Source organism: Pelodiscus sinensis, chromosome 9 (genome assembly GCF_049634645.1).
Source record: "Pelodiscus sinensis isolate JC-2024 chromosome 9, ASM4963464v1, whole genome shotgun sequence".
NCBI classification, from domain to species: domain Eukaryota; kingdom Metazoa; phylum Chordata; order Testudines; family Trionychidae; genus Pelodiscus; species Pelodiscus sinensis.
Genome location: NC_134719.1, coordinates 57,085,507 through 57,100,589, shown reverse-complemented (window position 1 = coordinate 57,100,589; position 15,083 = coordinate 57,085,507). Strand labels below are relative to the sequence as shown.

General features: G+C 41.7%; 1 protein-coding gene across 2 annotated transcripts in view; it reads left to right on the top strand.

Moving 5' to 3' along the window:
- Positions 1–15,083, top strand: part of RGL1 (ral guanine nucleotide dissociation stimulator like 1) — a 150,438-nt gene that overhangs the window by 114,704 nt on the left and 20,651 nt on the right. For both annotated transcript variants that reach the window (XM_014575423.3, XM_006126912.4), the window contains 5 exons: positions 1,386–1,510; positions 2,434–2,649; positions 7,635–7,738; positions 9,247–9,331; positions 14,707–14,796. In XM_014575423.3, the coding sequence (XP_014430909.1) occupies positions 1,386–1,510; positions 2,434–2,649; positions 7,635–7,738; positions 9,247–9,331; positions 14,707–14,796 (620 nt within the window). The remainder of the gene's footprint in view (positions 1–1,385; positions 1,511–2,433; positions 2,650–7,634; positions 7,739–9,246; positions 9,332–14,706; positions 14,797–15,083) is intronic.

The window sequence follows — 15,083 nt, the reverse complement described above, 5'->3', positions numbered from 1 at the left end:
CATGTGCTTATTTTTGTAAAATATCTGCAGATAAGGCTGAAGCAGACATTTCCACATTCTTCTTTTAGCTCTGTCAGTAAATCGGTGTATCTCGATTCCGGTTTCTACCTTCCAGTAGTTTTAATTTGTCACAGTGTAGAGTCTTTTCCTAATGACTGGGAGACCTGATGTGAATTACTGGAGTTTGCAAAGTAGTAAACAAGGAGAAAAAAAAACCATTGCGGGGGAGACCCATCACGTAATATCCTTTATTTTAAGTGATAGAGATGTAGCCGTGTTAGTCTGGGGTAGCTGAAGCAAAATGCAGGACAATGTAGCACTTTAAAGACTAACAAGATGGTTTATTAGATGATGAGCTTTCGTGGGCCAGACCCACTTCTTTGATCTGAGGAAGTGGGTCTGGCCCACGAAAGCTCATCATCTAATAAACCATCTTGTTAGTCTTTAAAGTGCTACATTGTCCTGCATTTTGCTTTATTTTAAGAATTGCTTAGTCGTGATTTGGTATGAAATGCTTCAAGAGATACTCTGAAATGTATATTTCCCTTTGCTGTTCAGTCTTTGTTGAGATGTGGGAGAGTCCACCCTTTATTTATTTATTGGACTGGGTCTCCTCTTCCTGCAGAAAAATCCATGGGAGGGGGACTTAGAATGAAATATCTTCATGGAGAGTTGAGACCCTCCCATATCCTTAAGTGATGGGAAATGTTTTCGTGATGGAATAAACCATGGTTTTGCTCCCAACCCTGGAGAGTTCTCTAGGATCTTTGTGCACCTTGGGAGAGTCACAGACTGTCAGAGCCATCTGCATGGCGTCCCTGTGTCCTTGCATCAGCTCTGTGCCCCTATTCCTAGGTAATGCTGCTCAAGAGGAGTCTGAAAAGGAGTATCTTGCGGGAAGGAGAACCATATTGGGCTACTCTCCTCCCCAGCTTGATCCACACCAGGACGTCTAGAGGGACCTAGGAAGGCGGGGCTGCCACAAGGAAATGTCTGGTACCCCACCCTTCCATGAAGAATAGTCTAAATCTGAATGCATATCCTATGCAGGGAATGTGGGACGCAGTGTGGCCCTTTGCTGTTTTGATTTTTTTAGGTTAGAAAGCATCCTGAAAATCGAAGGTCAGCGGACTAATGAGGTTCTGTTGTAGGAGGGAGAAACTTTTATACCTGCAAGTCTTGTCTGTTGTAATTTCTTTAGAGGAAGGACTCTCTTGCCCTATGTGTGTCACTACAATGCCTAGCATGGTAGAGCCCCGACCTCAGATAAGATTTGTTGGCTCCACTATAATACAGATAAATACGGTAATAATAAAGAGTAGCTTTAATGCACTGTTTTGCACATGTATTTTTTCAAGTCATGTTATAATTTCTATGCTGGACAGATGGGTTCCACAGCACCTTCACTTTCAGCCTTGATGAGGAAGACGAAATGGAGACTGGAAGGTCAGAAGAGTTCTCTTTTTTCCCAGAAGACCTTGTGGCAGAGCAGTTAACATACATGGATGCAGTAAGTGCTGTGTACATTTAGGGGCAGACACTACTGGGGAAAATGCCAGGGTACTTAGTGTTGTGTATTTTCATTTTCTTTTAAATCATGTTAACCAATACAAGTGTAGTGTTCCATAAAGCTTACCAGGGCAGTAGCACACAACTGTTTTAGGCTACCTGATCCTATTTCAGCCAGGTGGATTATTTAACTCGGCCAAGTGTTTTTAAAATTGCTGGTGCATGTATATATTGCTACTTCATAGCCTTTTTGCAAAGATAAAGGATAACATAGAACTAGTTTAATATCTGGTACTTGAGGCCTCCTCAGCTGTGACTGTGTCACTCTTCCGTAGACATCTATAATTACTATGCTCATACTAGTCTGTTCGTATGGATAATATTGGTATCTTTTGATATGCAGATACAGGGGGGTGCACGCCTCACTAGATATGTTCATACTGTATATATAATATGTGATGTGTGTTTGGACAAGACCCTCCCCCTTAGCTTTTTGCCTGCCAGGGTGGAAAATACTTAACTACCACCCCATATATACACGCACTCACACACACGCGCGCCAATCAGTGAACCGAAGAAAAGAGGGCTGACCAATCAGCATGGTGGTGGGAGAAAAACCCAGCTAAAAGCGTCAGTGGTACAGTGCCTTCACTGGAGGAAGGCACCCAGGGCAACTTCCTGGCTTTCCCTCCCCTGAGAACCAGCCCTTTGCTAAATGTTCTAAGTACTTTTTAGCTGACCATGCTATATTTCCTTTTTGTTGTCAAGTATATGTAGAGCAAAGGAAACTTTCCTATCCGAGGAAATGAGCATTTATCTATTGTCAGTTTTAGCTCCAACATACTTTTAAAAGGTGCATTTCTGCATATTAGCAAGAGAGATCTCTGAGAGTCCTGCTGATTTACAAACCTCTTCTTGTTCTAGAAGCTCTTTAAGAAAGTGGTGCCCCACCACTGCTTGGGATGCATCTGGTCTCGGAGAGATAAGAAAGAAAACAAACACTTGGCACCCACCATACGAGCCACCATCTCCCAGTTCAATGCAGTTACCAAATGTGTCGTCAGCACCATCTTGAAGGGCAAGGACCTCAAAACTCAGCATAGAGCCAAGATCATTGAAAAGTGGATTCATATTGCACATGTAAAGCATTTTGCTCTGTCTTCTTTCAGTCAATGGTTGTTTGGGAGGTGGGGGTCATGTGCTTTGTCCACAGGTTATTTTTGAGACTGATTCTCTTGGTGGTCTTGTGCAAGATTTTGCATTGTCCCATCTTTAAAATGGGGATGTTAACACTGCCTTATCCCAGTGTTGTGAGTGGATCCATGTGTTTCAAAGATAGGAAGTGCTGTGTTGGGACTATTATTATGGTGAGGAAGGTTTGCAAAGTCAAACAATTCATTTTCCTCAGGAAAGAAAAATGATTAATCTTCTTGAAGGGAGTAGAACTCTGTCGAGGTCCTCTTAAAATTAGACATATGAGGCCGTGTTTTCTAAGCAAAGTGTAACAAGAATGTAATAAGGGCATTGATGGTGCCTAGGACTGCCAGCTCAGAGGGAGTTTAACCATTAACTGGAATTGATAAACATCAGATTATCGGTTAACCTCTTAGGATGTGTCTAGACTACAGGGTTTTGTCGACAAAAGTGGACTTTTGTCGACAAAACTATACCTTGTCGACAAAACTACACTGCCGCTGAGTTCTGTCGACATAATGTCGACAGAACTCAGTAGTTTTGTCGACGGCTGTAAACCTCATTTTACGAGGAATAACGCCTTTTGTTGACAGAGTTCTGTCGACAGAAGGTGTTATTGCATCTACGCTGTCCTTTGCATCTACACTGTTATGTCGACAAAGCAGTTTGCTTTGTCGACAGAACTGAATGTAGTCTAGACACTCTTTGTCGACAGAAGCTTTGTCGACAGTATCTGTCGACAAAACTTCTGTCGACAAAAGCCTGTAGTCTAGACGTACCCTTACATCCCTAGTCACAGTGTCCACTAGAATGAGTTCCACAGGTTAACTGTGTTATGTGGAAAAAGTGCTTCCTTGTTTGTATTAAAACTATTGCCTATTCATTTAATTAAGAACATAACATAAGAACGGCCATATGGGGTCAGACCAAAGGTCCATCCAGCCCAGTATACTGTCTGCCAACAGTGGCCAATGCCAGGTGCCCCAGAGGGAGGGAACAGAACAGGTAATCCTAATGTGATCCCTCCCCTGTCACTCATTTCCTGACAAAATGGGTAACCCGTTGTTTTTGTATCCTATAAAAGGGTAAATAATACTTCTCTATTCACTTTTTGACACCATTCATGATTTTACAGACCAATATCATATCCCCCCAGTCATCACTTTTCTAATCTGAACAGCCTTAGTCTTTTTAGTCTCTCCCTGTATGGAAGCCATTGCATAACTGTGATCATCTGAGTTGTCTTCTCTGAATCTTTTCTAGTTCCACTGTATCCTTTAAGATGGGGCAAACAGAACTAGACACAATATTCAAGGGATGGCCAAAGAAATACGAGTAAAACAGTAAAAGATGCTTCCTGTGCCCTTTGCTTTAATCCCAGTTTACATTTCTCCTATTCTAAATGGAAAATTGAGCTTTTGAGCAAATTGAAGGTATTTTGAAGGGATCGAATGCAAGTGAAATTCTATGTATCTGCTACCAGAAATACAAAATCACTTAGAAATAATTTGTCTTCAACAAGTAATTGTAATTTATTTCCTTCCCCATCTATAAATCCCATAAAACTAGAATTTAAAACATGAGATCACCAAACTAGATATTTTCTTCGACACAAACGTATTTCAGAGTAAAGTGAATGGTGAGATTTAGGTAAATGATTACAGTCACAAAATTGGTAATAGTAATAATAAAAGTATTATGAGAGAAAGGCAGAAAAAATAAATTATTGCTCATTGTGTGTTGACACTGCAATATATTTGCTTACTCTATCATTTTCTGTTTCCTTTGAGCATGCTCACTAGCGTGTAGTCAACAGATTTACTCAAACGGAACAGAAGAAATGTTAGAAAAGGTCGTCTGGCTCAATTTGCCTACCCTTTCTTTAGTTAATCTTAATCCTATTTCTCTGCTTTTTCTCCATACCCCAGGTGTCTCTTGAACTCCTTTTTACTTTTTGCTTCAGTTGTTTTCCCTTGTGATTGATTCCATATGTGTCTCGCTCTTTTGAATGATATCATCTTCTCTGAGTTCCTTCAGCAACCCTAGTTTCCTAATTTTTTATATTTATCTTCTATTTGCCGGATGCTTCATGAACTGATTTCACGAGGGCTGGGCTGCTGGCACTGAGAGAGTTTTGTTTCAGTGCTTCAGTGTTCTTTTAAAAATAAATCTAATGTGCTTTAAAGAATCATGGATTCTTGCAAAGAGATAGAAAATAAGCAATACTTAAAGAATCAGGACAAATATTGAGTTTTCCAGTCTTAATGTGTTTTCATGTCTCTAGAACCAAATTTGTTAGTATTACCTAAACCAGGGGTTCTCAAACTTTGTGATTCCGCGACCCCCCTCTAAGTTGCTCGCGACCACCCGGGGGGTCGGGACCCACAGTTTGAGAAACGCGGACCTAAACAGATGAGACTGGATGGCTCATGGAACTCTGCCACTGGCCAGCTAGCTGATTCTGGGCACGTTGCGTCAACATTGTGCCTCAGTTTATCCATATGTAAAATGGAGTTAATGATCCCTCTTTTCTAAAGCACTTTGAGCTTGACTAATGAAAATTGTTCATAAGGGCAAAGTAATATTAATGGGGAGTATTTCACCTCTTCCTTGGCGGTTCTAATTCAACCTAAATCAGTAGTTGACCAGCTTCTGTTTGATGGCCCATGTGAAGTAGCTTTGATGGTGTCAGTCTTGTTTCCAAGTATGCAGGTGTCCATCATAAAAACTATCATCCAAAGGTATTAACTGAGCACTTGTTGGGATGCGTAGAGGCCAAGGATTGAAAGGACATTAAGCTACTACCCATTTCACTCCTCAAGAGCAGGAGATACATATTGAGAAGGTCGTGGGAGTGGCAGGGGAAATCTGGACTGTCACCGCCCACATAGTAACTCCTCTTTGGACTTCAGCTGCCAGGATGGTCAATTCAGCATTTTTCACCAGTAATAAATTCACATACAAAATGAAATACTGCTGCCTTAGTTGAGTCCTAGTTGAAGAATGCACGTGCATACTTGGTCAAGTAATTGCACAGGCAGAATGGCTAGTCACGCGCACAGTTACCTACTTCTAAATGGAATTGCTTAATTTGCAGGTAGAAATGACTGTTTTGCATATTTAGGTACCCGTGTTTGAGAATCTGACCAGGAAAGTGGAATTATTCACTAACAAGTGTGCTCTGGGACGTGGCTTGCTTTTCATCTCGATCCCCGACGCTAAAGGAGTGAGGGGAATGTGCCTGCATTCCGTGCATGCCTCTCACACCTGGCTGGTGAGTTCCCTTCACTCCTTTAGCATTGGAGATTGGGATGAAAAGCTACCTGCATCCAGGAGCTCATGGCTGCTGCCCCTTCCACCCTCCTGAAATGGCGCCCTTGCCTTTAGAGCCAGTTTGGTAAGTTGAAAAGTCAAAATATGGGGTGTGTGTGTGTGTGTGTGTGTGTGTGTGTGTGTTTTCTAGCTGCCAGCCCTTCAGACGCCACCTTGGACCTAAACTTACTAAGCAAGAACAGCCAATTTTCTACATAAAATAAAAGGACTCACTAATTGCCTTTTTGAAATGAAGATTATTTTTGAGTATTTAAAGTACAGAAAAATCTGATTATTTCATGTTTGAGGCATTTAAAAAAAGGCAATTTTAAAAAAATGGAGACAGAAAAATAATGTTTACTAAAGTTTAGCATGTAATGGATAAAATAAACTTCTGAAAACATGGATACATAACGGAAGTCCTGGTGTTTTTCTTAAATAGGATGGAAGCTATAAGCTAAAGATGGGTCCATGCTGGGACCCATTATCCCAACTCCTTTCACATTTAGTAGCTGAATGTGTCAGGTTCAGATTTCTGGATCTAAACCATCCTCTATGGTTTGGGTTCTGAGTTGAGCCTAAACAGAGCAGAAGCCTGTTTTCTACTGTTGCCAAAGACCTTGTGGGAAAAGCTTGTTTGTGAGAAATCTTGCAAGAATAGCTTTTGAGCTTTTGGTCTCATCCAGCCTAACCCTGAACTTGAATAATGGCTTTAGCCCCAACTATAGTCTTTTGACACCAACCTTAGTACAAACCTAGACCAAATGCCATCTCTATGTGCCCTGCTCCTCTCCAATATTAAACACTATTAGATACATTCTTAAAAAGCATCTAAAGATGTGCACAGCTCATGCTTACAAACACGAGGGTAATTTTGGAGACTGTTTTTGAAATGTGACTTTTAATGTTAATACTAGAGACCGGGAGAATGGGTAGTGTTTGCATTTGTATCCATGAACTGTTGGGCTGTGGACACGCTTTCATGAGTTCTTTGGAGAGCTAGTTAGCCACAGGTTGCTTGCTCTTTTTCCAGCTCCTCTTTGCTTCCATGTAAGCCTCTGTGTTATAGTTGCCACAAAGATGGGAGAAAAATGTCTAGGAGCCAGCTTTCTATTCAGATGTGCTTCACCCTCTGGAGAGGCTTGAGAGCTCTTATCTTGAACAACTTTCATGCCTGAATATATTGATCCCTTGTGTGTATTTTTAAATTGTCACTTAGTTTGGCAAGGTTTATCACTTAAAATTCCTCTCACAAACAGGCAGGCCCCAACAGTCTCTGTCAAGGGGCAAAGGTAATTATAAAGTGCTTTTTACTAGGATACGGTTTGCTTTCTTTAGCTTGACTTCAGAGACCCACCTCCACTAGTATTTTTACTAGGAGAGCTGGAAGCTATAAAAAAATATGAAAGTGAAGAAAACAAGGTTTGAGTGCCAAAACCTATAAAGGTTTTGATAGGCGGGGAGAGGAAGGAGCCATTTTTGATGCTCTGTATTTGTACAGCTGCCTATTTAGCAGTAAGAATTCACAGCAGCTGTGCTATTAGTACAACAGGAAATTGCCAGCTCGCGTGCACTATTGATCTTTAACTCTCCTTTATTTTTAATCCCTCCCTTTATAGGAATGTAGGATCCTGAAGAATTTTTCCTCCTTGAGGGCCATTGTTTCAGCACTGCAGTCCAACTCCATCTACCGGTTGAAGAAGACCTGGGCATCTGTTCCAAAGTAATCTTCCCATTGTCTTTTTAGCTCCTTTCCTCTGTGACTGGCCCACAACAAAAACAAAGTACAGTTATGCTTAGAGCATGTCTACAGCACAGTCTTTTGCCGACACAAATTATGTCAGCGTAAGGCTACTGCAATTAGTATATTGTTTGGGAATGTGCCTGTTTGGCTTCTTGTGTTAGTGGTGGGCGTACTCAGCCCGAGTGCTTATATCCAAGCACATTGTTTATAATGACACCTCCCCTCACTACCCAGTGTGCTGTCTTTTGGGAAGTTTTGGCAACGCACGAAGGGGCAGATGGGAGTCACACAGGCATGACTGGGAGTGAGGGGTCAGTTTCCCAGCATGCATCTGTCTCTGTGCCATACTGTTATCTATATCTTATAAATTCCGTGACTTTTTTAAAAATCCCACCAACCCACATGACCCTCCTTGCTCTCCCCCATCTCTGGCAGAAGCAGGGAGCTCTGCACTGCTGTCATAAGTCCTTGTAGCAAGCACAGAATGTACAATCCTCTGGTATTTGCAGAGCCAGACGAAAAAACTAATCCATGTGGTACATGAGGATTTCTTGGGAGGCAGATTGATATAGGACAGTGAAAACCAAATCCAGGAGATGGGTGGCTTTCACAGAGTAGCTGCCAGTGGTGGAGTGCCATTCCTGAGCCTGAGAAACAAGCACTGACTGGTGGGATCACATCGTAATGCAGACTAGGAATGACGAGCAATGGCTGCAGAACTTTTGATACTCAAAGCCATGTTCCTGGATCTGTGCGCCATGCTCATCCCAGCCCACCAGAGCAGGGACACCAAGATGAGAGCTGCACTGACAGCAAGGGAGCGAGTAGCAATCACTCTATGGAAACTTAAAAATGCTGGATTGCTACTGGTCAGTGAGCAATCGTTTTGGAGCTGGAAAATCCACCGTGGAGCCTATTGTGTGTGCGGGGCCATTACGACTGTGACTCTGAGCAACATGCAGGACATAGTGGATTTGAAATACTGTGGTTCCCAGGCTGCAGGGGAGCAATGAACAGTACCTATTTTGGCACCAAATAACCGTACCACACAGAACATCAACAGAAAGGTTTGTGAAGTCATACACTGAGCCAGCTGCAAAAGGAGTTGGGGAGGTTCAGCCCCTCAGTTCTGATCTATACTAGACCCGGAAGTTTGGCTTAAGGAATGCAACTCCAGCTACGTAAATAACATAGCTGGAGTCGACATACCTCATGCTTAACTTAGCACCGTCTTCACAGTGGGGCTTCCCTTCTCACGACTGCGAGGAGTACCGACGCCGGTCTTAACTAGACCCACTAAATCGAACATCAGAAGAACAATCTCCAGCATGTCAGTACAGATGTGGTCTCAATTCTGACACACCTTTTACTTGGTTGGTTGTTGTCTAATCCTTCATCACTGGGAAACTGGATAATAATGATGTAGGGTTGAGTTGGGGTGCTACATAATCAATTATTGACTTTCTGGTAATTCCTCTTCTGTCTAGGGACAGGGTGCTGATGTTTGAAGAGCTATCTGATATCTTCTCAGACCATGACAACTATCTGACGAGTAGAGAGCTGCTAATGAAGGTGAGAATGAGCTGAGAGCAAGAGTTATGATCTATGTCAGTGCTGAACTCGGCCCTTTTCCTATCCAGTTGCCAAAACCCATCCTCCCAGGCTCTATTATAGAGGGAGCCTCATAGAGCACAATTTTGTGGCGCACAGGAAGTGTGCATGCCTGTTTCCTATGTGACACCTCTGCCCACTGGCCCAACAGAATTGCATTGGTTCCACTGACACTGAGACCACACACATCTGGAAGGTTGGGATGGGTCATAGATTTGTCTGCTCGCAAACAGCTGCCATGGAAGGTGTCTTGTGGTTTCACTGAGGACTGCAGTCAAAAGAAGTTGCAAAATAGCACAACGGCAAAGGATGCAGAGGTACTTCCCCCAAATGCAGCTGTCCTAGACAGCCTTGCACACAAGTTCATCTAGAAAGGTTTGCATCATAAGGTTTGTACGGATGAGCATAAAAAATTCAGAAGCCAAATTTTTCTCAGCTGTAAATTGCCATAGCTCCTTTGACAGCAGCGGGAGTGATGCCAGTTTACTCCAGCTGGCGATTTAATCCAAGATTCTTGTCCAAAATATCCTCACCATTTTGGAACTGCAAAACAGGGCTGGGGATTTGGAAGGAGCAGGCTTCCTGCGACGTGTGTGGTCAGAAACCACCACAAAACAGTCTGTGTTTCAGTAGCTTCAGAATCCTGCTGTCAGACCCAGATGTAGCCCAAACGTTCACAGGCCCCTTAAATGAGAAATACTGGCAGTGAAGCATTTTGGTATGAACCTTTTAGAAACTTAAGGGAATGTGCAGTTAGATTTCTGTAAGCTCCAATTCAATCTATTTCTGTCTAGTCTCTATATTTCTGTCTAGTCTCTATCTAGTCCATCTAGGAATTTAAAATTCGCCTCAACGTTGTAATGTCTAGTGCTGAGTTTTGGGCAAAGATTCAGTGGTGGTGGCTGATTATATTCAAACTTAGTGACCTGTAATTATTTATGAGCCATTTATAAAAAACAAAAAGATGAAGCAGTAATAAATATTGAGAGAAGTCAATATCTACCCAGAGCAGTTAACTAAATGTTAAACATCCTTGAGATCAGACCAATTGGTGTCTGTCAGATCCCACTATGCAGTTGTTGTAGGCAGGTTTACAAACTGTCTGAAGGCAATGAAGTGAGCTTATGATGATCTCACTCAGCTGTTTTACTAACTTCATTCCACTCATGAAAACATCAAGACGAGCTTCAGATGAAGCCTGGAAGTTTCTCTCTTTCCTAATTGTCAGGACTGCGACATCATTGTCTAGTCTCCCCAAGGAAGTTGTGTCCAATCCATCAAGACATCTAAAGCAGGAGTGGACCAAAACAACTGAATATACATTTGACAGGGCAGTGTCTCACTCCAGTCTCTTTTCTAGATAGAAATTGTTTGGGAACCTTCTTCTATTCAAACACCTTGTGCAATTTATTTAGTGTTCTCCCCATCACCATTACAGACTTGTCCAGTATTGTGATTACAAGCATACAGTCCTTAGCTCACTCAGCCAAGGAGCAGGAAGGGGACGAGATCTCTCCTGATTCTGACTTGCAAAAGCCTGCCATTCTTTCTCTGCTCCCCTGAGCCTTTCCTTCCTGTGCCTTTTCAATTTTCTAGTCTAATTAGCTTATTAGCCTTTTGGACTCTCCTCAGCCCAGCCCATCTTATCAATTAGTCTTAGTTCTGCCCCTCATGTTTATTCTGGATTGCTATAATTGATGGCCAGTGATCAGAGTGCTGGTACAACTGCTGTTGCCCGGCACTCTGTCACAATACTATATGGAATAACCCAAAAGTGCATGGTGGGTCAACCAAGAGTTCTTTTCCATCTCTAATATTTAGAGCACTGCAAATCTTTTTGCACCATGTGCATTAATAATTCATCTATGGTTTGTAAGCTATCCCTTAAATCCGCCTTTGTACCAAATGACAGGAGGCTATCCAACGTGATGTCAATTTTTACAAAAAAAGGCTCTAGATGTGATACTGGCAATTACAGGTCAGTAAGTCTGATTTCATTACTAGGCAAATTGTTTGGAAACTATAGTAAAGAACAGAAGTGTCAGTCTCATAGATGAACATAATTTGTTGGGAAAAAGTCAACATGGTTTGTGTGTAAAGGGAAATCATGCCTCACCGGTCTACAAGAATTCTTTGAGGGTGTCAACAAGCATGTGGACGAAGGGGTTCCAGTGGATATAGCATTCTTAGATTTCCAGACAGCCTTTGACAAGATTCCTTGCCAAAGAAACTTAAGCAAAGTAAGCTGTCATGGGATAAGAGGGGGAAGGCCCGCTCATGAATTGGTAACTGTTGAAAAGATAAAGAACAGAATAAATGGTTAGTTTTTAGAATGGAGAGAGATGTCTCCCAGAAGTCTGTACTGGGACTAGTCCTATTCAACATTTTTATAAATGACCTGGAAAAAGTGGCAAACAATGAGGTGGGAAAATATGCAGATGATACAAAACTACTCAAGATAGTTAAGTCCGAAGCAGATGGCACAGATGTGCAAAGGGATCTCTCAAAACTGGGTGACTGAGCAACAAAATGGCAGGTGATAGCGTTGATAAATGCATGTTGGAAAACAACCCCAATTATCCATATAATGATGGGGTCTAAATAAGCTGTTACCACTCAGGAGACAGATCTTGGTGTCATTTTGGTTAGTTATCTGAAAACATCTACTCCATGTGCTGTGGTAGTCAAAAAAGCAAACAGAATATTGGTCCTCATTAAGAAATGGTAGATAATAAAACAGAAAATATCTTATTGCTGCCTCTATATAAATCCATGTTATGTCCACATCTTGAATACTGTGTACAGATGTGGTAACCCATCTCAAAAAAAACTATATTGGAATTGGAAAAGTTTCAGAAAAGGACAATGACAATTATTAGGGGTATGGAACTGCTGTCATACAAGGAGAGATTAATAAGATTGAGACTTTTCAGCATGGAAAAGACGATTAAGGAGGGATTTGATGATAGAAGGCTATAAAATCATAGAATACTAGAACTAGAAGGACCCTCAAGAGGTCATCGAGTCCAGACCTCTGCACATCGAGTCCAGACCTCTGCACATCGAGTCCAGACCTCTGCAGACCAGGGAGACAGGGAGCGAAGCAGAGCAAAGCGGCGGAGAACGCGGGCAGCGACAGCCCAGATGCGTCTGGGCTGTCCGCTGCCCGCGTGCTCCGCCGCTTTGCTTCCTCTCCCTGGTCTGCTGGAGACCAGGGAGACGGGCCCCGTTCATAACTGCGGATCCGACATAAGTTGGATCCGCGTAACTCGGGGACTGCCTGTATTTATCTAACTTGCTCTTAAAAATCTCCAATGATGCAGATTCCACAACCTCCCTAGGCAATTTATTCCAGTATTTAACCACCCCGACAGTTAGGAAGTTTTCCCGAATGTCCAACTTAAATCCCCCTTGCTGCAATTTAAGGTTCTTATCCTATTATCTGAGGTTAAGGAGAATAATTTTTCTCCCTTCTTCTTGTAACAAACTTTTAGGTACTATCCCCTCTCAGTCTTCTCTTTTCCAGACTAAACAAACCCAATTTTTTCAATCTTTTTTTCAGAGGTCATGTTTCCTAGACTTTTAATTACTTTCTTCCTCTTCTCTGGACTCTCTCCAGTTTGTCCATGTCTTTCCTGAAATGTGGAACCCAGAACTGGTGAAAGTATTCCATTTGAGGGGTGATCAGTGCAGAGCAGCGTGGAAGAATTACTTCTTTTGTCTTGCTTACAACAGTCCTGTTAATACAACCCAGAATCGTGTTTGCTTTTGTTTTGTTTTGTTTTGCAACCGTGTCTCACTGTTGATTTATATTTAGCTTGTGTTCTGCTATGACCCCTAGATCCTTTTCCAGAGTACTCCTTCCTTTCCTATTTTGTATGTGTGGAACTGATTATTCCTTCCTAAGTGGAGTACTTTGCCTTTGTCCTTATTGAATTTCATCCTATTTACCTCAGACTATTTCTCCAGTTTATCCAGATGATTTTGAATTATAATCCTATCCTCCAAAGCACTTGCAACCCCTTCCAGCTTGATATCATCTACAAAATAAAAGCATGCTCTCAACGCCATTATCTAAATTATCGATGAAGCTATTCAACAGAAGCAATCCCCAAAACTGATCCCTGCAGAACTCCACTTGTTATGCCCTTCCAGTATGAATGTGAACCATTGATAACTACTCTCTGGGAACGATTATCCAGACAGTTATGCACCCACCTTATAGTAGCCTTGTGTAGGTTGTATTTTTCTAGTTTATTGATAAGAAAGTCATGCGAGACTGTATCAAATGCTTTACTAAAGTCGAGGTATACTACATCTATCACTTTTCTCTCATCCACAAGGCTTGTTATCCTACCAAAGAAAGCTGTCAGGTTGGTCTGACACAATTTGTTCCCTACACATACATGCTGACTACTACTTATCACCTTATTATCTTCCAGATGCTTGGAAACTGATTCCTTAATTATTTGCTCCATTATCTTTTCTGGCACAGAATTTAAGATGACTGGTCTGTAGTTTCTTGGGTTGTTCTTATTTCCCTTTTTATAGATGGGCACTATATTTGACGCTTTCCAATTTTATGGAATCTCTCCCATCTTTCATGAATTTTCAAAGGTTGTAGCTAATGACTCTCATATCTCCTCTGCGAACTCCTTGAATATTTTAGGATGCGTTTGATCAGGCCCCAATGCCTTGAAGATATCAAACTTTTCTAAGTAATTTTCAACTTGTTCTTTTCCTATTTTAACTTCTGAACCTACCTCATTTTCTCCAGCATTCTCTATGCTAGGCGTCCAATCAGCACCAACCTTCTCTATGCTAGGCATCACTTTTCTTTCCTGAATGTCTCTGTATTGCTCGGAAAAACATAGAGGTTAGTCATCATATCATAGAGTCACTGTGTTAAAATTAAGAAAGCCACCAGTGTGTTACCTAACAGAGGGAAGATGTTTATTTGCAAAACTGATGATTGTGAACTAAGTTAGTGGTCTAAGGACAAAAGACCCAGGGGCTGCATTCAAATGAGAATCCAAATGTATGACATGTATTCAAGCTTCTTGAATTTGGAAATATCAAGGGATTTGTGGTTCTTCTGAGCTTTGCCAGGGCCAGAACTGTTTTGCAGACAAAATCCCTTATGGTAATGTGGTACAATTGTCTCCAATAAACCCCAGAAATGCTGAAGCCTCAACATTTTTTTTAAACAAGCAAAAAGTTAAACATGCATTACTGAATCTCAGGGCAGTGTGGATTGGGCTTGGTTGGTTGAATTTGTGTGTATTTCAGTCCTAGCACTATGTCCTCCATTAACTGCCCTTGCGTTCCCCCCATAGGAAGGAACATCCAAGTTTGCAAATCTGGACAGTAGCGTGAAAGAGAACCAGAAAAGGACTCAAAGGCGGCTTCAGCTACAGAAAGATATGGTGTGTGCAGCATTCTGTTCTCTAAGCTCGGACATTATGCATGTGATAATGCTGTCTTTAATGAATCATACACAGAAGCAAAGTCCAGAAATGCATCTTAAGAAATAGAGCATATGGCACATTATACACTTAAAGATTGCAAAACCTGTACTATCCCGTGCAAAACCTGAGAGTTAATACAACAGCAAGGTTGATCAGTCAAGGACACAGTATTAAGGAACATAAACAGTGATGACTAAACCCTCAGCCTTAACACTGTCCTCTTTCACATATAGTCTTTCTGTTTA